This window comes from Glycine soja, chromosome 19 (genome assembly GCF_004193775.1).
Source record: "Glycine soja cultivar W05 chromosome 19, ASM419377v2, whole genome shotgun sequence".
Classification (NCBI taxonomy): Eukaryota; Viridiplantae; Streptophyta; class Magnoliopsida; order Fabales; family Fabaceae; genus Glycine; species Glycine soja.
Window position 1 is genome coordinate 47,425,225 of NC_041020.1, and position 26,503 is coordinate 47,451,727.

General features: G+C 27.7%; 1 protein-coding gene across 1 annotated transcript; it reads left to right on the forward strand.

Moving 5' to 3' along the window:
- The first annotated feature begins 11,173 nt into the window (after positions 1–11,173).
- On the forward strand, positions 11,174–13,077 carry LOC114398964 (transcription factor MYB61-like). Its single transcript, XM_028361055.1, has 3 exons — positions 11,174–11,470; positions 11,567–11,696; positions 11,853–13,077. Exons 1-3 carry the CDS (start codon positions 11,338–11,340, stop codon positions 12,835–12,837), a joined length of 1,248 nt encoding a protein of 415 aa, XP_028216856.1. The 5' UTR covers positions 11,174–11,337; the 3' UTR covers positions 12,838–13,077.
- The last annotated feature ends 13,426 nt before the right edge of the window (positions 13,078–26,503 follow it).

A 26,503-nucleotide genomic window follows, 5' to 3' on the forward strand; every position in this document is an offset into this window, starting at 1 on the left:
CTTTATGATACTTCCAAAAAATCAACCGTTACAACCTCCTTGTATTCAACAAAAGCTGTTGATACCATATCACTCCAGGTAGCCAATAAAGGAAGAGTAATAAAAGCACATAGCAATTTATGTTCCCTGCATGCCACCAATAGCAACATATATACTGCACGAGAAAATCTAGCCTACTTCATGCAGAAAAATATCAACTATTCAATCAAAGGAGGTAAGAGACGAGCCAAGGGGGGCACCCCGATAATTATAAGGAAAAATGGCCCTAATTATATGAAGCAAGAAGGGGACCATCTTTGGCTCAAGACATTAATTATTTTGATCGATTAGAAAAATTATAAGCATACTAATTTTCTCTTTCATCTTATTTTCATATCATCTTATACTCAATAACTTTTCCTTCACACACTTATTACATCTATCATTTTTTCTCTGCTTTTTTATTTTTATTTTGTCATATATCCTTCCTCTTTTCACCCAAAATAGATCAAAAAAAATTATCATAATTTGATGCTTATGAAATACCCTATTTCTAGACTAAATGTCAAACTTGCAATAGACATTTATTTTTGTGAGAACTATTAGGTGTTTGTATTGCGGTTTGATTTAATTTTTAAATAAAAAATTATCTGAATTAAATATAAAAAAAACTTGTAAATAAGTCTAATTCAATTTATATATATTATTAAATTCAAAAATGCCATCAAACTGAATTTTTACAATTTAGTTTAATATTTTTTTTATATTTTTTAGTAAAAAATAATTTATACAATGTTTCTGAATAAAAAAATACAAGGTTTTTAAGTTTTCAGTTTTTCATTATTTTATCCGCTAGTGATTTAGTGCAGTTTAATTTGGTTTTCAGCACTCGTAAAAACTTAAATTTATTAGTAAAGATGAAGAACAAATAATCATTTATATTTAACGATAAACAATTAAACACGACTGATACATATAAAAATAACTAATAAAAAGCATTCATCGATATTTTTTCGTGCAGTTCTTGTTTTTTTTGTCAGCAAAAGTATATGTATTAATATTTATATGACACAAGTCGTGCATACAATCCATGTACAAACTTAACCGAAACACCCGTCCAGCTTCCAACCAATGAGAATAAATATCTACTAACCAAGAGGAAGAGGTGAATACACAAAAATGCTAACCAACTATATGTTTACGTATAAAACTACTGAAGTTCATCCCACAATATACCAAATCCTCGCATTAAAAACACATCAATCACCGAAATCAACCACCAAAGCATTTTTCGTGCAGTTCGATATTTCCCATTTTCTTTATGGAAGTTCATTTCATCAATAAAATCCTACACTTGGATTAAACGCTTTGCAAAATTTACATGTCAAAATTTATACTCAAGTAAAACTGCATAATAAGTAATTAATAGTTTATTTGATAAATTGCCGCCTCAGATTTGCCGTAAACTCATGTAGATACTTTTTATTTATGATATGTAGGAAGAAAATAAGTACGGGGAGTTTACAGAAATTCGTGTAAATACTAGATAATTTAAAAGGAAAAACAAGAAATTTAAATTCTTGTGAGAATTATTTTAAATTTATATTTGTTTTCTCTTCTACTTTTTCTTTTCTTTAGTTTTTACTATTTCTCTTCTTCTTTCTTAACATATCACTTATTATATCATTCATTTTTTCCTCTATTTTTTCCCCTTCTTATCTTTCTCTCTCTTCTCTTCTTATCAACCCATCCCAAATTAGGGTTTTCAGTTTAGATTTTTCCTTCTTGCAAATATGAATCCTATCCTTCTTTTTATTTTGAGTAAAATTCACATGTATGGACAATGTACGCAAAATAATATGAAATGCTAAACAAGTCAGCTTCAATTTATAATTTAGAAGGGACAAATAAAAAGTGTAGCAAAATACCAAAAATTGGAAGTGATAGGACCCAATCATAAAGCACATTCGTGTGATGTGATTTAATCGATCATTTAAGCAATGCATATGGACATAATTGAAAGGTCATGCAGCCACATCCATCTACGTCTCACCTGGACCTCATTAAATGTTGACATGCATGTTGAGGGCCATATGGAATGCATTAATCTTCCATCCTCTGGTGGCTAATCCTTAAGCTTGCGGAATGCATACAACTGTTAATTAGCTTATATTTTCCCTTTTCACCCTACGAATCAGTTCGGAGATCAAGTTCTAACGTCATTATTTTCATATGGTGATTTTCATTTCTCAACACAATATTAATAATTAGTTTTGAACACTTATCGATTCCGTCCCTTTAAAAAATGGCATAATCAAGATTTTAAATAAAATTTTAAAGTTAAAATTAAAGGTATTATTTAAAACCTCAATTTACTTTTTAAAATAATAAAAACTAATAAGGAGACATTCAAAATTAATTGTTAATTAGTGATACAAAAAGTTGTAGAAAAAGACACAATATAATTGAGAGACACTTTCATAATTATTGACAAATTTTAAATGATTCCTTTACATTAAAAAGAAATAAAGTGTAATATATATATAAATAATCAAATTACACCAAGGTGTCAAATTAAAATTTGATTGTATCACACACAGAGATATATTCAACACTTAGAAAAGGAGAATACAGTTTTTAAAATAAAAAAGGAAAAGTTGAGACAATGAAAACTTGGGTATTAAAACTACTAGTATCCAATGAGACAATGCTGAGGTTGCGCCACCATGATGATGTTAATGTACGACATATATATTCACAGGTTACTCAAGGGAGTGATTTTGAAAAGTTTTAAAAATACATACATAAAGGGAATTTTGAAAAGTATAAAAATATATATATACATGCATAAAGGGAATATAAAAGTCAAACATGTCTGCCTATTCCACAGGAACTGACAAATTAAGCCGGGCAATTTAGAGGACCACATGAACTTAGGATGAGTTTGATTGTCAAGAAATAAGTAAGAAAAAAGGGGGAAAAAATTAAAAAATATATGTCATCTCAACTGGTACTACACTACTTTAATTTAAATATATTTTTTAATTCTTTTTCATTTTATTCATTTTTACTCAACCAAACCAAACTTAATAACCATAAGGCACCTAAAAGTATTTGATTGATAGGTCAATTCTACTCTTATTATCTGAAAACACAACTTAATTTTAGTATGAATAATATGTTATGACGATATATTGTTTTATTAATTATTTTAATATCTAAAACGTGAATTAATGTATTTTATATCTTAAAAATACAAATACATTTAACTTTGTTATTTAAATAAAAAGGATTTATAAAAAGATGTTGGTGTATTTAACTAAGATATCTTTCAGAAAATAAAATACACCTAAAATATTTTTATAAGAAATGCCAAATCTCTCTATTGTCAACACTAAATAATATAATATTAATTCTTCTAAAAAAATTAAAACACCAAATAATATTAATAAATCTGTTCAGTCTCTTATTATGTGTTATTTTATTATCTCATTTTCCCACTGTCGGTAGCCGTTTTAATATTCTTATATAAATAAAGGATATTTTGAATTGCTAAAATTTTCTTTTCAAAACACGTGCTACTGTTCTATTTAAACAATAAATTAAAATATCGAAGAAAATGCAAAATATTAATACTATGTTTTGAGTAATATTTATTTGGATATCATTTACATTTTCTTTTGGTTGTTGTCCTGTGTAATAATAGTTAGCATTATTTTACACATTTTGTTACATATAATGAGAACGGCAGAGAGATAGACTCATTATTCCATCGTTAGTTAATCATCGATTTTTTGATTGAATGTATGCATACGTACATAATAAATTATAAAATTAATTTTAAATTTTATAATAAGAAAATATAACTTTATTTTTCATCTCATGGCCATTGGCCAAATCCAAAAAGTGAACATTAGGTTTGAAAGCTAATTGATCGAGTTTGAATTCGAACGATATTTAAGAAACAAGTCATTCTCCATCAATGATGGCTGTAACTAAAAAGGTTAATATAATTGAATCTCTCCCATTGATGAAAGATTCCGAGGAGTGACATAATGCGTGGAGGTACAATGATAAACCAGTCCTTCAATAATCGGAGTGAGAAAGTTTAAGACAATCTAGGGCCCCAGAAGAAGACCTACACATCAATCCTTATCTATGGTGAAGCAACAAGGACATCTTTAGAGCGATGAGATAAATGGAACCACTAAAAAATTAGATCATTTTTTTCTTTGCATCATGCGTTTCTTCTTTATGGTGTGTTATCTTATTGTTTTTTGTGGTTGCTAGCCATATTAAAATATCTTTCTGGCAACATAATTTTTAGAGGGTAAACTAATAAGTGTGTTTAACAAGTTATTTTATTTATTTATAAATTATTTAATTCTTTTATAAGTTAATTAGACTAAATAGATTTGTTTGTCAAATGTATTTATTTTATTATTTTATAACTTTATTTTACATACTATTTAAAAGTAATATTTGAATGAACCACTAAGTTGACTGAGTAGTGGATAGTTAGGGTAATATATAAGAAGTCATAAGTTCTATATTCACTACAAATATTGTACATCACAAAAGTAATATTTGAACTTGTAATTTGTAGTTTATTATCATTTTTTTCATTTTTATTAATAGTACTTTAATAAAATTTCTCACATAGTATATCTTTCAATACTGTACTATTCGTTTTAATTATTCTATTATTTATACAATATATTTTTAAAATTTAATAAAATATATAATCTTTAAACAAAAAATACAAAGACAATGTATAAACTAAAAATGTAAACTGTAACTACCTAAAAATCGTAATAAAAACACAAAAAAACTGTTTACAAATATTTTTTGTCAGTAAATAGAAGTATTTTAAAAATAATAATATAAAAAATATTTTGCAAACAACTGACATACTGTATTATTTATGTCATTTTTAGTTTATAAACTAGTTTAAGAATTAATTTTATCAAATACTTTAAATTTAATAAGTTAATTTAAAAAAATTTAACTTTAAATTAAAAATTAATTTTTTAAAATTTCAATTAATTTATCAATTATTTTTACCAATCACACCCTAAATCAAATTAGTACCATCACTTATAATTAGCATCACGTGATAGATGTCACGTTGTTTGTTTTTATCTCTTTTTCTTCTATAAAACAATTTTATTCCAATTTAGAAATGAATTTTCAATGACCATAAGATATCAAAAGTTTGAAATAAATTGAATACCAGTTATGTACTCAAGCTTTTTTATTTTCTTTTAAAATAACTATACAAATTCGAAATGTCAATTGACTTTGTATAATATCATTGTGCTTTTGTCTTTATCCACTCATACAGCAAAATATTAGGAAATCTTATCAATAGTCACCTTTTGAACTTTTGTTTTGTTCTTGAAACTGCAGCTCATTTGTCACTATGCATCCAATGCTTAGTTCCTTACCAATTATACAAAGATCATTTTACTCACTCTTACTATAATTTTAAACTTTTACTTTTGAAAATAAGAACATTTCTTTTTATGTTTTTTTATTATACATAAATTCGTTATTATTAAACATTTATTTGATATATGTAAGAAAGAGGTGTAACTTACACAAATTATTACATCATTTAATAATTTTATATAATATTCAAATTTGATTTATCAAATCGTTGAATTATTATTATATGTCTTAATTACTTGTGTTGAATTTTATGAAAATTGAATATCAATAAAAAAAAGTGATAAAATAATTCATATTTTAATATATTTTAAATATATATATTATTTTAATTTTGATCTATGTAAATGAGATATTAAATAAATGTTGATTAATATAAAATTTGATAAATATAATTTACAGAACTTTTAATTCAATGATTATTTTGAAATATAATTATTCAATTAAAAATTATTAATTAAATGGTGTAATATATATATATATATATATATATATTAAGTTACTGATTACTTTTAAATTATTCTTTAACCATTAAAATATAACAATAATGGATTTATATATTATAAATTAAAAATTCGTGCATGACACGAGTTACTAGGCTAGTAAAATGCAAATGAGTGTTAGGAACTACTTGTATCTTATAATATTATGAAAGGAATGTTAACAATATTATTATTTGGTATTTTTTTTCTAACACTTCTTTTGTAATTTGCTTAAATTTATTAGAAATGATCCATTTTGAGGGTTCACACTTCTCATAATGATTATTTCTCTTGATTTAAAACTATGATCCACCAAATTAATGATTTATAATAAATTTTAGTCAATTTTTTTTAAAGAATAAATAAAATTATCCATATCAATCAATTATAAAGAGTATATATCTTAGAAAGAGATTGATATTCCTTTTATTGTGATATATTTCATTCATTTTAGATTATATGATGTTTAAGATTTTGATACAGATATTTAGAAATGTAATTAATTTGTTAAATTAAAAAAAAACATTATAGATAACTTCCTAATATATCATCTATTTCTCTAATTAATGATTTGTTTACTCTTTTTATACCTTACTCCCATTAAGTATTGATTAAGATAATTTTAAAAAAAATGTTCAATACAATATTAATTTTGTAAAAGGACATATATTTAAAATGATTTTTTTCTCTCTCTAATTAAATGTTATATAATCTGAAACAAAGAAGTATATTTGAATAATATTATGCATTTAATTCTCGAAAAAAAGAGTCTATAACTAAATCCATAGTGTCGAAATAACTATTTTTTTTATTTCATTTATTTTAATTTCCATTTACTATCAAAATAATGCTTAGAACATTGTGCACATCATCCAAATCCCCCTTTAATAGACTGACCGTAGTGAGTTGCTTACAGGGAAGGTATCCCAACAATTACCTTCTCAAAGGGAGTGAAAATAACAATTTATTTTTTTATATAAGAGTTCAAAGAAAAAATTGATAAGAACCATACGTATCCTATACTTTTTCCGCACACTATTGGTATTACATCCCCTGCTTCACATTTTAATTTTTTGCCGAAGTACGTATACAATTAATTGGTCGAACAAGGTACATATCATTGCTACTTGTGCAACCACGGCACCATTGTTTTTAGTTTTCTTTTTTTAATTCTGTCAATTGTACTTCAAAGATGTTGACTAAATTATTAAATAAAGGGAAAAAGTTATTATTTCATGAATAGACAATATTCAAATTTTAATTATTAGAAAATTAAATAGTTTTTAATCAACCAACATTTTCAGAATACTTAGTTAACAAGGATAGACAACATTCAAATTTTAATTATTAGAAAATTAAATAGTTTTTAATCAGCCAACATTTTCAGAATACTTAGTTAACAAGACTTCTTCTATTATGGAAAAAAGTAATTGATAAATTATAGTAAGTTGAACTTTTGGGGACCAGAATGTTGGCATCCAAGCACAAGCAGAGGTCCAGATGCAGCAATGGGGGGAAATTCAACTTCTAATTAAGGTAACTGCATTGTATAAATTGATCTATGTTCCTAAATTGTACTATAAAATATTACCGAGATATAATTGGGGAAGAACCGTAATGATTATGATTAAATTTATATAAAATTGTTTATAACAGATTGATGTTGTGTTTCATGATCCCATACTTTAATATTTTTTATTGTTATCTTTGTGATTCTGAAAGGTTCTACAGTCGATGTGGACGACAGATTCGACAGTTAATGATGTGCAATAATTCATAATGCTTCTCCTTTTCTCTGTTTTTCTAAATCTTATATATATATATATATATATATATATATATGTATATTTCTCTTTTTTAAAAATTTAATATAAAATATATGATGTTGATGAGTTTGTGCTGCAGACTAGGATAATCCCTTTCTAATTCTAGATGAGTTAATGTTGAGCTGCAGAATATTCTTTCCATTTTTAAATGCAGAAGCTTCTTAATTCTTATCCTTACCTGAGTTTCTGAATAAAGATATACTACATAATGCCAAAAGATGCAGAAAGCAGAATGGGGAGTTCTTAAGCTATAAAGAAAAAGAACAGAACATGGACAGAGAAAGAGAGTCAGAGAGGAAGAACCACAAGGCTGCTATATATTTGCTTTTGTGTATTTCTGTATGTATACATGATAACATGAAATTAAAGTATCATCACCATCATGCTTTATTCTTTCTCTTTTCTGTTTTCTTTTTTAGCTTTTGGTTATTCAAAAATAATAATTTAATCGAAACAGAATATATTTCGCATATAATTACTGATCAAATGGGGAAGTGCTATTTATATAATGTACTATATTTTTTATTTACTTACTTTTTGACATTCCACACGAGCTCATAGTTTCTTGTATGAAATGATAAATACGAAATCAATGAACATTTTACGGGCAAAACACACATGCATGGTGCTTGATTGGTCGATGAACAAAACCTTTGGATTTGGATACAAAATGAGTAAACCTTTAGTTTATGTTATGAGTAAAGCCATATTTTTTTTAAAATAATATTAATCTTTTTAATCTGATAATAAAAAAATCTAACAAGAATAAATTTACTTACTTTTTCATTTGGTAAATATAAGAATTGGTATTTCTTGTATAGACTACAGATATTTTTTACAAGTAATAATCATATTAAAACCAGATAAAATCACATGAATCACACAACTTTTCTTATAATTATATATTTTAGTACTTGAATTCAAGATTACTTATTAAAAATTAATAAAATAATGTTATAATTGTGCTAATATTTATCAGTAAATATGACTATTCAATAATAGTTTAAAAAAAGGGTTTAACTGTTTAAATAAAAATATTACTAATTAATCTAAAAAAAATTTAGCTAATAATAAAATATTTTTATAATCGAAAATCAATGAGATTAATTCCTAATGTAAGAAGTAAAACAAAAAGAACTTCTGTATCATTTGTTCAGAGAAATATTGCACATGTGATGACCATACATGCCGGTGGGATGGTTGTGGACTTAATAAGATTTTAATAAATCCATTGACAAATTATTATCGACTGAATCAACTAACGCGCCCAAATGTTAGTTGTCCATAATTAAAGCTTTGCTTAAAAGTGGCAGGTTAATAATTGTTAGATAGAAATGATATAAAACCCTATAATATTCAAAATGGTTAGCATTTTTTTTTTCTTATAGAATATTTTCTAAATTTCGTTGCTATATGCTACTGTAGACGCGTCTTTGTGACCACCAACATCCATATATAGTTTTATTATTCTATACTGATATATATTTTTATTTAATCTAATCATTTTGTTTTACTCTACTTTCCCTTTTTCCTGGTCAATTTACTCCATAGAGTAAAGTTTCCATATTTTAAATGAGTTCAACAAAAGGAGAACTGAGAGAAATCTATCCTTGAAAATGGAAACTATGATCAGAAGGAATTAATTGACAACACTCAGTGGATTTCTACATATAAAGGGTAACGTGCATTATTTGTAATAAAATAACAAAAAAAGAAAAAACATTGTTCTTCTTTCCACGTATTGATGGAACTTTTCAAAGAAATCATGACATTGGGTGAATTACACATAAAGCTCAAAGCATAAAGAACAGACAGAATCCTATTTTATTTTTATTTATTTATTTTGTCATACCCAAGTTTTCCAGCTCTAGCTAAAGGGATATTTCACTATTTGACATTTCGCTTGTCACACAGATGGGCAAAAATTAATTAGTGTGCTTGTCGTATGGATTTTGATTGAACTTGCGTCTCACTCAATCTTAATTCTTAAATCATCAGACTAATTATTCAGAATCAGTTTTGTTCTTAAATACAAAAAACACCCTTGATAATGTGCATATCTAATCGAGATTGAATTTAAGTAGGATCAAATTATATTCACTCGAATTGAAAATTAACAAGGATTATAATTATATCTGAACTTATGGGTATTCATTCAATATCGTTCCAATTTCCAACTTTGATAGAAAAAAAAATTGCTTTAACCAGGAGTAAGAGCGGATTCAAGTTTTATACTTGAAAAAATAGCTTGTTTATTACTTTTATTTAAAATATAAAATATAAATAAATAACGACTTAGCTAATTTCAGTCTGAGAATGGTAAAAATATTTAAAAAAATCTTCTGAATCCCTCTCAACCTACAACAAAAGATGTCATTAAAAACTAAAAGCCAAGTAACGTAGGTGAAATGAAAGAAAATAAAAATGAATAGTAAATGCTAAGTTAATTTTTTTATATAAGTAAATACTAAGTTAATTTTAATTTATTCTACTAAATGATTAAAAATATATATTTTGCGTGAATTAGATCATGATACTCGATTATCGCCCTGATCTTTCCTCACATGATACCGAATCAGGACATAGGGAAGTGTACGGATCTAAATTGAGTTGAGGCACAAGTCTGGTTCATGAACACCTCGTACACAAATTGTAGTGTGTGGCGAGGAAATTTGCATTTAATTGCTACATTTGTTATAATTGCATTTTTTTCTTCTTCATGAGGGGGTCCATGGTGGTGCTACGTAATAGGATTAGTCAACACTACACAACACACTGTTTGTGTTTGTACCTAACAAAAGATAACTTGTAGTAACTTGTTCAGCAGAGACGTAAACCCCTGCCACTTCTCATTTCGTTCCTTCCTCCTATAACTCTTGGAGTATCAATTTTCATGCTTCATTTACAAGCATGGATTGCAGTCAGATAAGTCTTTCCCTTCATAAATACAACGAGCGAAATTGCCCCACCATTACTACAAGAGACATTAACACTCACAAGTCATACCTCCCATAAGACATGGTATACTGTTTTTTTGGGTAAACCCATATTATCTTTCAGCAAGATTCATTTTTTAAGGTAGTAAAATCTATTTAAAGAGTTAAAAAAAAATCAATATATTATTGTTCTATATATACTAATTGGGCAATCAAACTTCTACCACATGGTTAAAAAACATGATTATCTGTCAACCATAATACACGATATCATTGATTGATACATGTTATATTGTTTATTAACCTCATATTTCTTATTTTTCTCACCTAGTTAAAATGAACCTTCCCTGATCCCATAATACGTGCACATACTTTTAAGAGGAAAAAAGAAAAAAATAGAAGGAAACTTACTACTGAGTACCGACTATGACATCTCTCATGGGGCCTCCATCTTATATTAATTCAACTCCTTTTCTTAGCTGCCACTTCATTTTCCTGTGTTCAATTCACATAATCTCTCTCGCTCTCATATTCTCCCTATCACAGTCTGGTTCAGTGCCACTCCTGCTGACATTTCACCTACAAGTTCCATTCAATAAGCCATCAGTTAATTGGAAAGGTAGTTCACCCCCTCATTGTTTTGTGGGGGAAAACCCACAATACAAAATGGGAAGGCACTCTTGCTGTTACAAACAGAAACTTAGGAAGGGTCTTTGGTCACCAGAAGAAGATGAAAAACTTCTGAGGCATATTACAAAGTACGGTCATGGATGTTGGAGCTCAGTTCCTAAGCAAGCAGGTACTCCAACACTCTATAGTCTATACCACCCCATTTAGCATAAAATCAAGGGAAGAAAATTGTGGTTCATTTCCTGTCAATGTCGTTTATTGGCAGGTTTGCAGAGGTGCGGCAAGAGCTGCAGGCTTAGGTGGATCAATTACTTAAGGCCTGATTTGAAGAGAGGTACATTCTCACAAGAGGAGGAAACTCTCATCATTGAACTTCATGCAGTGCTAGGGAACAGGTAAATCTATTCATGATTTTTAATCTCTGGCTCTCGGCCCAGTGATACCTGACCGTTGGAAAAAAAAGAAGAAGAAAACTATTACATTTTTCTTGTGATTGGGTCATCCTAGATATCTTGACATAGATGTTCTTTTTCTTTCCTTTTCTTTCTCAGATGGTCTCAAATTGCAGCTCAATTGCCAGGGAGGACCGACAATGAAATAAAGAATCTGTGGAATTCTTGCCTAAAGAAGAAACTGAGGCAAAGAGGAATAGACCCTGTGACACATAAGCCACTGTCAGAGGTTGAGAATGGGGAAGAGGACAAAACAAGAAGCCAAGAGTTATCCAATGAATTGAACCTCCTGAATTCAGAGAGCTTCAAGTCAGATGAAGGGTCCTATGAGCAGAGAGCATCATCATCAATTGCCCCCAAAGCCTATGAGATGGAAGGCTCTTGCAGCTCCAAGATTAACACCACCAAAAATGACACCAACTTGATGTCCAATTGTTCCAACAAAGACATGTTCTTAGACAGCTACACCACTAGTTGCCAACCCTCAGATTTGATGGGAAATTACCCTCTTCAAATCACTGACACTCTCCCAACCAATTCAAACTCTTGCCATTGGTTCAGCCAAACTGCAAGACCCTTTGATATGAACTCTGAGTTTACAATCACTTCCAATGTTATGTCCATTCTTCCACCTACAACAACCTCATTTCTCCCAAGCACTTCTTTTTGCTACAAGCCATCACTTGGTGTCCCTTCAGAAGATATTTCAACAGCATCTTTTGCTTTGAATGGTCCCAATTACTGGGAAGCCAGTGCCTCCAACAACAGCAATGGAAGCAACAACACAAGTGATGGCAGCAGAGAGTTGACAACTACAAGTAGCAAGAACAGTGTACTCTCTTCTTGGGGATTGACAGAAGAAACAAAGTGGTCTGAGTACCTCCAAAACCCAATGCTAATGCTGGCAGCTCCTGAATCATTGTGCAACCAAATTAGGCCAGCCACACATTTGGTACCTGATAACACTTTAGGGTCAATAATAGTGCCTGATTCCAAGGAGCAACAACAACAACAACAATCTCAAAATTCTAGCATCTTCTCCAAGGACATGCAGAAGCTAACAGCAGCCTTTGGACATATATAGCACCAGGCTTTGACACAATGAAATACTATTTTAGAAGGGCTCCAAGGGATTTATTTGTGTTCTTAGTACAGGTGTGTGAAACAACAGATTAATTTTGCTCTTGTATATAGATAAGGTCTGTAAAAAAAAAAAAAAACATTTTGGTAATACATTTGTGAGCCAAATCATTTGTTTTTTTTACCTTCTCGGGTGTGGGTGGAATAGAATTGCAGAATAAGGATTGCTCTGCTTTGTTCTTTCTACTCTTTCTTTTCATTTCCTTGCTACACTGTTGACTGCATTGCAACGGTGCATTCATTAACTTCCAATACTTTTACACCATCCACAGATGTTTATTAGCACACGGGAAGTATCACTTTTAGTTACTTTGACCACACACTATTTACCGAATCTCTTTCATCCGTTATGATCTTCTATTCTTCTCTCACCGCACTATCTTTTAGAGTACTCAAAATGGCATCAAACTTGTGCAGCCAAAACTTTACCCTATCCAATATCCTAAGGGTTGCCCATCATTTTCTTGACACAAGAATGATTTATTCTATTTTATTTATTTCACTTCCATAAATAATAGCCTAAGTTTCAAGACTTTCCCATCTAAGCAAGTTTTAATTTTACTTGCACAAGGAGGTGACTGGTGTTGTTATCTCTCAAAAAAAAAAAAAAAGGCTACAAGTGAATACTAATAATTTGCTTTAGTCATCACAAAGAAAGGGACAGGACCAAAGATTAAATTTAGAAAAAGATGCCCCTGGATAATCTTTGACATTTGCGAACATTTTATTTATTTTTATAAGTTCTCCCTCTTACAAGTCATTGACGCAAGGGAAGACTAACAATAACATGATCATGTGCGCGTATGTATGTAGAGTGGCACCACTAATGAATTGAAGTTGAAAGTTGGTGACTTAGTTAGGGTCCGTACAAAGAGATATGGACCTCTAAGTTAATGTGCGCCTTATGTGTGTGGACGTGTCTTTTAGCCCTTTGAACACACTTGAAAACATTATCTCATTTGCAAAGTGAGAAACTTCCAATTCCAAGGTAGTTTCAGAAAAGTGGCTTGTGGCTAACCACATCCCCGCCACAGGTGGCAACATCAATATCCCTTTGGCTCTCGTGTGCAAATCCACCCCACACCCTCCACCGATTCTGCAGATTTCATTGACCCTCTATAATTTACTTAGACAGTTCCAAATATACATCACTTAAATTGAATTCTTAATATATAAATGATTTTTGTTTTGAGTTTTAGATATAAAAAATTTGTTCTAATTACATGATATATTAAAAAAATTATTTAAATTTTAGTCATAAGTTAATTAATGATGTGACATTGTCGATTAATTGAGATTGTATTACATCATCATTGACAAACATGAAATAAACATCACAAACTTAGAATAATAAAATTAATTTATCATGAACTTAAAAGAAAATTTAAATACATATCATGAAACTAAAAATTATTTAAGTAAATATATATTTACTAATGTAATCTAACCGTTTATAAGTTTGGGATAAGTTGTAAAAGTAGTCAGTGCTCTATATTTAATAATTCTATAAAATTCTTACAATATGATTGTCTGAATGTAATGTAATATACTACGAATGTAATATAATATACTGTGATTATATATAAGTAAAAAATAATGACTTTCTATGTTAAATTTAAATACAAGTAAATTTAATTAATTTTATCTTATTATTTAATGTTATGATTCCTTATACATCATTCGTTTAATTTTATTTTTATTTTTAATGATTTTTTTATTCATGATATATAATAAGTTTCAATGAAAGATATTTTTAAAATAATCTTATTTTTTACTTGAGATTAAAAAAAATTAAATGATGTCAATTAATTTTCTTAATTAGTGTAAAATTAAATATTTTTAGAAGTAGTTTTGGAACTTTAGATGCTTTTAAGAAAGGGTTTAATATTTATGGAGTTTAAATTTTATACCAGTTAATTAATTAGAAATTATATTAAACATAATATTTATGTTAGTTTATGAATATACTTTTTCCTTACCTCTTATTTTGTATATATTCATATAACTTAGAATTTCCAGAGTACTAAAACTCACAGCAAAACTGAAAAAGAGAATTTTCCGACGGCATCAAATGTAAATTTAAAAGACTAAGCAGCGGTTCGGTTCAAAGTTAATTTGTTAGAATTAATTTTAATAAAAAATAATCTTGAACCATTATGATTGAGATGTGTATCTAAATTAATGTGAACCATATATTTATTGGAGCATGCGTTTTTCATTATAAATATGACAATTGATTTTTCAACTTAACCGAAAAAAAAAATTCATACTTAAAAAAAAGATTTTTCAACTTTAAAACAAATAAGGATTAAGGTTATATTTGTTTTTCCGGTGGGAACTATTTGACAGTTTGCCCATGCCAAAAAAATTTCCTAAATCAACCGTACCTTCATTTTAGCCTTGAATCAAGGTAGATTGATTTAGGAAAAAAAAACGTATATATAAATTATAAAGAAGGAAAGTAAAAAAAAAACATAGATATCTACAACTTGAGGATTAAAGTAGGGGCTTTCTAAGTAACAACCTTGTTTTAACAATATTGACTTAAGTATTAAGTTACTGGAAGCTAGGTATGCGTGAGAGAGTGACAAGTACCCCATTTTCCTCACAGAACACTTGGACAAGAATGATATAAGAACTAACACGTTGATTAGTCCATAAATTGTAGGGAGTACGAGGTACCCCAAATTGTTTCATTGAGTGAGTTATAAGTCATCCTCAACAAATGCATGTTTACACAGTAATAGTACATACTAGTTCTGATATATGAAAAACATAACTACTACACCCAGCTACAGTAAATAATTAACAAAATACAAAACTGGATCATAAATTAATAATTGTTTACTTTCCTGGTTTACTAAGCAAAGGTACGTAATAGGTACTGCAACTGCAAGGATGCAATCAAAATGCACCTTTCCTGCAGTAAGCACCCGTTTAACCAGCATTTCCAAGTTTTGACGTTATCCGTATTATGATCAATTAAAACCATTTAGTTTAGAGGAAATTATAAAGTAACTATCAAGGTGGTAAAATATGAATGCCTTGGGATTACAGCTGGACTCAGATTTATGTGGTACTGGTACACATCTAGTTGGTGTGGTGAAATATTTAGGGTAGAGGTTAACTTCTATCTTCATCTCATGATAATTTTCAGTTTTCACTTTTAAAGTTTAATTTATAAAATTGTTATTTTATATCCTATTTACAAATATTAGTAGATGAAACAGTAAAAACTGAAACAAATTAAAAACAAGATGACAGATTTGTAAATTAAAAGTAAAAATAGAAAATAAAAACATAAGTAATTAATGGACTCTTTAAGCATTTGACATGTGATTTTACACATGGGAATATTTAACATTCCTAATTCTTGCTTAAATAATAGCATTTCGAAATGATAATAGTACTGCAAAGCAAACCAGAGAATAATTAACTTCTAGTTCAAATTAGAGTTAAAAGGTGAACTTCCAACACAACGATGAACACAAATCCAATTTGCTAGATGTTAAAAATTGAACTTGACAGTTAACTACATACGTTTCAGTGGCGTTGCAAATGGTTACTCGTTAGATAATTGATATGCATAAGGGCCAAGAATTAATCATCCAAGTACCTCAAGTTACCTTACAACATGTCAAACTACACGATGTGTCCTACTCTTGAGTTGGACCCAGCAAAAAAACTTTGGTACCAATAAAAGGCTTGCATGTAGCTACTAGTATTTGTATAGCCTAAAGAGGACAAAGACAAAGACATAAGATAACTCTTTAAGCTTCCAAAGTATATGAGAAATCATTGAAGAAAGAGAGTGGGAATATAATAAATGATTATCTTATCCCAACTGTTGCTTTGAATTACATGTAGGGAATGCTTTCAAGTTTCGTGAGTAGTGTTACTGTTTTGACTCTGAATTGCGTTTCCTATTTTTGGTCAACGTGTCGATTCGCTCTTATGTGAAGAATTCACGTTTATTGCTTCTTGTTTGATTTTGGGCCCATGAAGGGCTTATCCGTGTAACAGTTATTTGTGAATGCTGACAGAAAAGCCCATCTGGTTAATCTGGATCGGCTCGAAGGAGGCCCAAATTAGATTCTGCCTCACCGTTGAATTGCCGTTCTAATGTTGCTTCCTGTACTTTGTTTTTCCTTCCAGAACCAGAATTACATTCTGAAACGTATTCCTTTTTTTATGTCCAGAATAATCATTCCGAAAGATTTCAGGAAGCAACATGGGAATGCAGAAAGCAATAGCCGAACAAAAATAATTTAGCCATCCATGACCATAATTATTAGAGAGAGAGTAATGGCTGTAAAAAAAAAAATAATAACGTCATATATAGCTAGAAATAAATCATTTGAATTTTTGACAGAACTCACCTAGATTTTAGAGCGGGTGTCAGATGAAATTAATTACATCGTGTGACTAGTAGCATATCATAGGAATTTTAACACCCCACTGAAAAAAATTGCCTGTTTAAATTTTTTTATTTTTAAAAAATAAACAGATTTATATTTTTGATGTATTTTTTTAAATGGTTTTTTATAAAAAAAAGTTTTCTATTTTTTAAAAAATAAAATTATGTTTGCTTCTTAAAAAATCACTTTTATAAAAGCATGGTTTTAAAAATAATTTCTTGAGTTTAAATGTACTAACTCTATGGTATCATCAATATCATGCTTCAATAGAAGACATAGAGCCCAAAGAGAAGGGGGCTAGAAAAGGGGCACTCCTACGTGCCTCCAACGAGTAATTTTACAAATGTCTCATTTTATCCTTTTGTAAAAGAATATGGATTAGTAGATCCAATTTATCACATAATGCTTTAACTAATTGAGCTAATAGGTTAATTATATTATAAAATAAATAATATTGTTATATATAACACTAAAATTTATAATGTATATTTAATACGCATATAAATTTAAATAATTAATTTTGATATAACTCATACAAATTAATTAATCCGTATAATTTTTTATAAATAAAAAATATTTACTATTAAAAAATTTAATATATTAATAAATTTAAAAAAATATTATTAATTTTTTTTTAAAAAAAATACTTACAGATTACGTGTTTTTTTTAAAAAAAAATTCAAGCAGGTATTTTTTTTTAATTTTTTTCAATAATGTGTTTTTTTTAATTTATTAATATATTAAATTTTTTAATAATAAATATTTTTTATTTATAAAAAATATACGGATTAATTAATTTGTATGAGTTATATCAAAATTAATTATCACAAAATTTATTATTTAAATTTACATGCACATTAAATATACATTGTAAATTTTAGTGTTATGTATAGCAATATTATTTATTTTATAATATAATCGACCTATTAGCTCAGTTAGTTAGAATGTTGTGCTAACTTGAAAGTCATGATTTGATTCTTGCTTGAACTATTAATTTTAAATTAATTCATAACACACATTTAAAAAAAAAAAAAAAACTTTCGGTTGGGCTTATATGAATCAGCTGATCCGTAAGTCTCTTACCTCATACGGATATGAGGCTTGCGGATCAGTTGATCCATATCCTTTTACAAAAGGGTAAAATAAGAAATTTGTGAAATTGTTGAGTGTACCAACAATTTCACCGGAAGATAAAAAACAATTTACAATTGATAATTGTTAGACTTGAGAGAAGAATAGATGTTACATTGGTTTAGGGAAAAAAAACAAGTTATATAAGTAAAAAGCCTATACTCTTTTATATTCTTAGTCTTGACACACACATAATTTTAATATCTTCTTCTAAGATGTAACTTTTAATATGCATTTTGTAGTAAAGATAAGTATCCAACAACACATATTTTAACACATTATTGATTGAAATTTTTTATAATTATAAATTAAAGAAATAAAAAAAAACGCACGTGGGAAAATGAAAGTTCACGTGTTCGTGCAATTCGTGCGAATCAGTTTCGTAAGATATAGCACCTTATCGCCATTTTACAATATACACAAAATTGGTCGTATTTGTAATTTATATTTGAATGATAAATATATAATTATATAAAACTGATCACAAACTTGAAGAATTTGTATAGACGCTATTACATGCTGAAAATATCATTTCAAGAAATTCATTAAGTAAAGACTAATTTTAAAGACTGGAAATATTTAGTCTAACTTAGAAAAAGCTTTAGAGACTGAAAAAGTCTCTAATCGATCTCTATGGTCATTAAAAATCGAAAAGCAATTAATTTGATTAGTGGAAGGGTGAAAATAAGACTAATCGGCAAAAAGACATTGGTCTTCAGGGGATTGAAATTTTCATGTATTACAAAAGGACATGAGTCATTTAGTTTAAGAATTTATTTAATTTATTTGACTTTATTTTTAAAAAATATACAAGAATAATAAAAATATGATTTATATATGAATTTTTTAAAATAAGAAATAAAATAAAGGTAAAATTATTATTTTTTAATTAAGTTAAAAAGAAAATACTTTTTTAAAAACAAACTACGCCTGAACTTGTCACTATCGTTACCCTTATAATATTTCCCAAAGATAACGCTCGTAATCTGATTTTAAGATCAGAACAGAATTCTACACATGATTTCACTTTCCTTTCACCGTCCTCAATCTTCTATAATACTTTTTATTCCAACCAAAGTTCAGAAGCCTTAAATGCGGGGTTGCTTATTAATTAATGGATGGAATTAGGCACTTTCTCCAACTTACAATGGTACTGAAGAAGAAAATTTGCGGTCAGCTAGCTACGTTTTTTTTTTACGCAAGCTAGATACTTTCTTAACATTACAAATTCTGTTTATTATATTTTTAAGAAATTAATTTTTATATATATTCCTATCTCAAGTTCGGACTGAAATTGTTAGGATCCCTGTATAAAATATATTTATTAATTCTTTTGTTATTTTTGTTTGGGTGGGTGTTATTCTTGTTTTTGTGTGTGAAATGTGAAAAAATATTATTAAGATACTTAAAAATTAATCAAACACATTTTCATATATACTAAGAAATAATATTCTTAACTATTTATATTTTTAGGGATGTGATTGCAAAAAATTTCATGAAACAAATATCTCTTAAGAGCATCTATAATATATAATTAATTAAATGAATTATTTATTTTAATTTTATGGGTCTTATAATTTTATATAGATATAAATATTTTATATAAAAATTCAGTCTAATAATAAGGTTACTCAAATGAATACTTAAACTGATTTTATAGGTTCAACAATGCTTAAAAAATGTTATTTATTGTATAATCTTGTTAAGAAAGGATTGTTTATAAGCTATATAAATAACTTCATGTTATCTACTTCAGTAATAAAAAAATTAGTAAATGATGCTGCTTAAAATTAAATAAATCATGTAACAATTTCCACCTGAGACAACCCAATAGTTGAAAGATTAATTCTTTTGTAAATATAAAATTTTCATAAACAAGACTAAGATATCTTTGATGAATTAACTTACATTGTGATAGTGGATATTTCTCGAAGTCAGATTCAACTACATGTTTTTTATTTTTAAATGAAAAAAGTGCATGCGTAATTTAACAAAACTTTCACTACTCAATTAATATTTGGCCACTCAATATATACAAATAGCCATTTTTATCCATGGATATTGCAGTCTAGACTTGAAATTAATTTCACTGTAACTTTGTTGTCATGACAGATTTAGAAGAAACTGCAAACTAGGGTCCCATTTGATTTGTATTGCTTAGCAATATAGCTTTCCTCAAGATATTGAAGTTACAAAAAACCACCACTCGTTTCTTGGTTGCTAGCTACTGATCAGTGATCACTATTCTGATGGGTTTCATTTTCATCAACTCAGACAACTCTATTTATTAATTGACTTTATTTCTGAATTCTGTTGTTCCAGCTTTCTTTTCTTCCATATCATTGTCTGGGGAAGATGGGAATATGCTTAAATTGGTTCTGCTATTGGAAAAAAGAATAGTTTGCTTCATTAGCTAGCACTAGCAATTATTTTCCACGACATACAGATACCTATGATTCTATGAACACAGGCAAACTATAAAAATATAAATTAAAAATGCTTTTAATAATAGCTTTATTAGTATAAAATAAATTAAATATGAAAAATAAAATATTTAAATATTTGAATTTAAAAAGTAATATAATTAGGAAAATAATTGAATGTAATTTATAATTATTATATAAAATTTTGATTGAATAAATTCCAGTGTCAATTAAAGTAACTAAATAAAATAACTTTTAATTGAATACTTATGTAAAGATAAAATAAAAGTATTGATTTAATTTAATATAAAAAATAAAACATATATTATAAAATAATAAATTAAGACATTTAATTGTGTGCAAATAAAAATACATAATTTATGGTTATTATAAGAGGGAATTGTTATAATCAAATGACATTATATATGGCTATTTTTTTATTTATCTTTTAGGTGTAAAAAAATATTAAATAGATGTATATTGTACAAATAAAAAATAATTTTTAAGACTTTTTCAGTGATGAATAAAAAACTATAGTTTTTTCATTAACTTTCTTTTTATAGCTCCTCCTAATTTTTGTTTATTACAAAGGGGGAGGCAACCAAATACCGTTTGCTTTTGTGAATCACATCAATGACAATGGGTTAAAGGGGGGGATATCATTTTCCATCTCTTTGATTTTGTTTTTAAGATGTAAACAACATTATTTTACCCATTCTTGATATTAAACGGTCCAAAATCAACTTCCCTATTTTATTTTTCTTTGGCTGTTCGCGACAAAGAAAATATCATTCCGAAACCTAGGAACACCCAAGTCAAAGCCCAAAGAAATATCATTCTTGATGACAGTACCTGTGTTTCCGCCTTGAACTCAAATTTTCAATGCGGTTCAGATATTGGAGCGTGAGCGTAAATAACATTGATATTTTTCAGTTGAATTATTTCTAAGATTTTGCATACATACTTCGCATCAGTGTAAACATTAGTATATGTCTGGCTTAGTTTACTTTAAAAATTAATTATTTTGGTAATGATAATGATTATTACCAAAAAATAATTATTTAGTTTTGTTAATTTTTAAGATTTTTTAAAAATAAGTAATTATTTATCCAATATGTTAATGTTGTCAATATGCACCTAAGTTGTAATTTATATTAGCTTTTCCATCGTATGTATGATTAAAAAAGATAAAGTCATTAAAGTTCAAAATCCCTTAAAATCCAATTTGATTTGACCAAAAACCAATATCTTTTAAGATTCTTTCCATATTTCAATGATTATAAAAGATTACAACTAATTTTTTTAATTCAAAAGTTTAGATATAAAAAATATTATTCACTTTAGATTTGAAACATTTGATTATGTAGTTCAGTTTATTTTGCGAGATTTGAGTCTATTCTTTGAAATTCATGTTTTACTTGTGGGATTCAAGTTTCTTAATATAGATTTTAGTATAGTCGGATTTTTCATTCACAAACTCAGTTTTTCACTTCAAACTCAAGGCTTGTTCGTGGGAGTCAAGTCCTCATGTTGAAAATCAAGTCTTTTTACTATTTTAGCCTAAAAGCAAATTTCTAAGTATTAAACCTATTCCTTCAAAAATTTGATAGATTTATGATTCAATTATTGAGCCAATTTTAGTTTTAAAATCTTGATGAATCATTGGAGTCTAACTTGGTTAAAATAGGAAGAGTTTACATTATATACCCAACTCTTCAGCTTTGGTCTTTAATGTTTGGATTGATTTTTCAATCTCTAGCTTGGCTTTTTCTCTTTTTTGGATTTGCTTTGTGATTTTGCATGTGTGTTTCATGTGTTGATTTTCTCTTTAATGTCTTTTTTTTTTAGTTCTTGTTATTTAAGTTTTAAAGATTATGATTTATATTTATAGTCATGTTTCTACGTTCATCATGTGCACATCAAAGATTGAAATGAAACTTTTATAAATTAAAATGACAATAACAATACTTTTTAAAATGTTTTCTTTTTTTCAAGTCAATAGTCACTAAAATAAAAGATTTGAGGACCAAAATAAAAAATAAAAAGTTATTTAATTTTTCCTTTTTTTTTTCTTTTTTTTTTCTTTTTTCTCCATCACGTGATCTCACATCAACAAGGATCAAAATAAAAACTTAAAAAGATAAATTTTTCTTCTTATGTTCATGTCAATAAAGACCAAAATGAAAAATTAGTATTTTAAAAAAAATGGTGGTATTTTCCTCTTTCTCTCTCTTTTTTCTTTTCTTTAAAACATTGTAACTTCCAATCTTTGTTTCTGATTTATTCAAAAATTTACACATAAAAGGAGTTTAGTAATTCCACCATCATCAAGTACTATTTAATTATAATTTTTAAAATATTTTTCTAGATCAAATTTCAAAAAATTATCAAGATACTCCTAGTATCATCAAACTAACCAGAATCATGTCTTCAGTCAAAATACACTTATAAAAAATATTTATATTTAAAATATTAACATGATATTACAGATATTTTTCTTAGAATTTTCATGAAATTCTCTAATTAAATAGACGTTATAACCTTTTAGGGTAAGAAATAATCCTGTATTGTTGATACCAGTGAATTGATTTGGTCTTACAACTTGTTTGGTTAGAGTGACCGAGGGGAAATAGAAATAATTAGATTTATTAGAAATGATGGAAATATAAATGACATAATTTAAAAAGTGAGTAAGGCTTACTTTCATGAGTATTTTTTTATATTTTTTTTCACTTTTTTTTTTCTTTCCGTCTCTCTTCTTTATTTTTTCTTTAATGAAATATCTTTTATTTTTATTATTATTTTATTCCCGTTTATTTATTTCTTCAGTCTCTGCTGAAAGGGCATTAGAGTTTCCTGTGAATTAGTGAATGTTCACACACACAAAAAAAAAAAGAGTTCCTTAAGGATATCAAATCATCACGTCTTCTTGATAGACAACGACTCTGACTCATCAAACGGCTAGGGACCCAACATGTCCATCATGTCCCTTATGTGATTTTGTATAATGCCATCCAACTCCACATAAATTTCAACGAACATTTTATCACCTCACATTTCTTATGTGATTATCGTGCAAAATTCAACTTCGTACGAATTGATTAGTTTATTTTGTTTTTAATTCTTTAAAATATTTTGCATAAAAAATAATTATGCTACCGCTTAATAACTTGGTAATACAAAATTTAAAAAGTTGAAAAAATCCAATAATTATTGTAAAACCATTTTTTAATAACACAAGTATAATAATATCACTAAAAATTACACCTAAAGTACATTAAACTAAATTCAAAATGAAGTATGTAAATATACAAAGTTTATATCTAACTAATTTGTTAATTATTCACCTGCTGCAACACGAATGTACAAGTTATAGTTCTTCCTATTCCATAGGTATAGTGTTGCGCACAAATAGTTAATTATTTGAAATGAGCTCTCATATTTTTTTTTATAATATGAGTTGGATTTCTTCTAAAGTTATTAAAATTTTGTTTAGTAGGCACTAGGCAACTCTCTTTATGGAGATCCTCTAATACTCAATGGCTAATTGAGTATTACATAGGAGATTACTTTAAACTTCTTATCATATAAATAATATTTACAAAATTTTATATTAATCTATAATTAGTTAATACTTTATCGATATACATAAAAATGACACAGCATATATTTTTAAATATACAAAATAACAATTATCTAATTACATTATTGTAATTATTTAACTTTATAAACAATTAAGATAAGATAACAACTAATAATTAAATTGATAAAAATAATATCTATAGAAAATTATTATAATTTAAGAGTTAATGTAATTTAATACAACATAAGTTGATTCTTTTTTTATATTTGAAAATATTCTAATCCAATTTAATTATACCAAAATACTACTAATAGAGTGATTAAGTATGAGTGACTAATGTGTTGAAAAGACAATATCCAAAATCAATCCTTAATAAAAATAGTTATTGATCAAATTGTATTTATTTCTTGTCCCAAATTTGAAATTCATGAAAATAATATTTATTTAAGTCGCTGCATTAAGTAGTTGATTTAAAGATAGTTAAACGAGACATTTGATATTATAAAAGATTGAATATACTTCGATGAATTAGAATCGAAGATGTTTCTAAATTAATACGTGTACACAATCTAATGCGCTCCAACCGTCCAAGTCCCCTTCTCAAAATTAATCAACGGTCGGTGAGCGTCTCAGCCAGCGTTAATGAACTTGATCTTTACCAAAACCCCATTGAAATGCCTTCATCAATTAATTTAATGACTCAGAAAATTCAATTTTGAAGATATTTTAAATTGTTTTAGGAAGAGTTTGAACTTGGAATGAACAGTGACAAATTGTCTTAAAGAAGAAAATGGGTGGCTGAAGAAAACGTTAAAAATTGAATATCCATGGCCTTATGGCTTGCAGGTTTGCCTTGTACAACTGTACACCAACAAGATTGAATAGCAGGGACCCACTTTCTCCATCGCTCGCACTCACATCTTCTTCATAAATTATTGCATGCTTCACTCCACCTGTTTATGATTACGGTCCATTTTATTTGAGTAATTTCGACACTAAATATGGGTATCCCTTTACATTAATTGTGAACATGGTTGGTTATTTTCACATTATACAGAATTTGGAATTTATAAATTAAAAAATCTAACAATATATCATGTAAAAATTAACTCAGACTATACACAAATTTATTAACTTTAATGATAATTAATCTAAAAATCACATCAATAATAATATAAAATTATATTATATGTTAAGCATATGATAATTAAACTCTATTTTTCATATTAGCTAAAAAATTTATACTATTTTTTTGACTAACTTGTTTTAAAACCAAATGCATCCAATATAAATAAAATTACCATAAAATCAATTTTATAAACACAAACAAGAGAATATGCATTAATTTCTCCATCTTCCTTCTCATCAAGCGTTGGATGCAGCGATTAAGAGGCACGTGGTGCAGACTTTGAAGGAAGGAGACAGGGTATGGATGCTTGGTCTGTGACAGTGTAAACTTCCTTATCCCCGGTGACTGAGTATAGTATATGTCTATATTCCTTTTTCTTACCTTTAATTTTTATTTGTTCAAATGTAGAAGTGGCCCCAAGGTCACATTCATCATATAAATTAATTCATTTTCTTCTTCTTTTTTTATAACGAATAGTGAAAATGAAAAGCGTAATAAAACGTGGACAGGTGTCGAAAATTACATCATCAGAGAGTTGCACGTGGAGAAAAATGAGCTTTCTTTATCTTATGTTTGGGTTACATTTAATAATTAAAAAAGTTATAATATGTAAAATAAAACCCCTGGGCTAAGGTAATGTATTGGAGTGGCCAATCCCACAAAATTTCCAGGCTATTCTATTCTTTTGCTGCCCCAAACCAAACAGTCATCATTTCCTATTCCTAATTCTTTTCCCTTTTCTATCCTACCCGCCACCCGGGTTAATATTAAAAACAAAAGATACGGATAAACCAGGATTATAATATAATTTAAACTTTTAAGCCTAACACTTTTTTATTTTACCATCATTGTTATTTATTACGAGTATTTGCTGTATATGTTCTCCCTTTCTTCTTACACGTAGCATCGATTACTTCTCTTTTCTT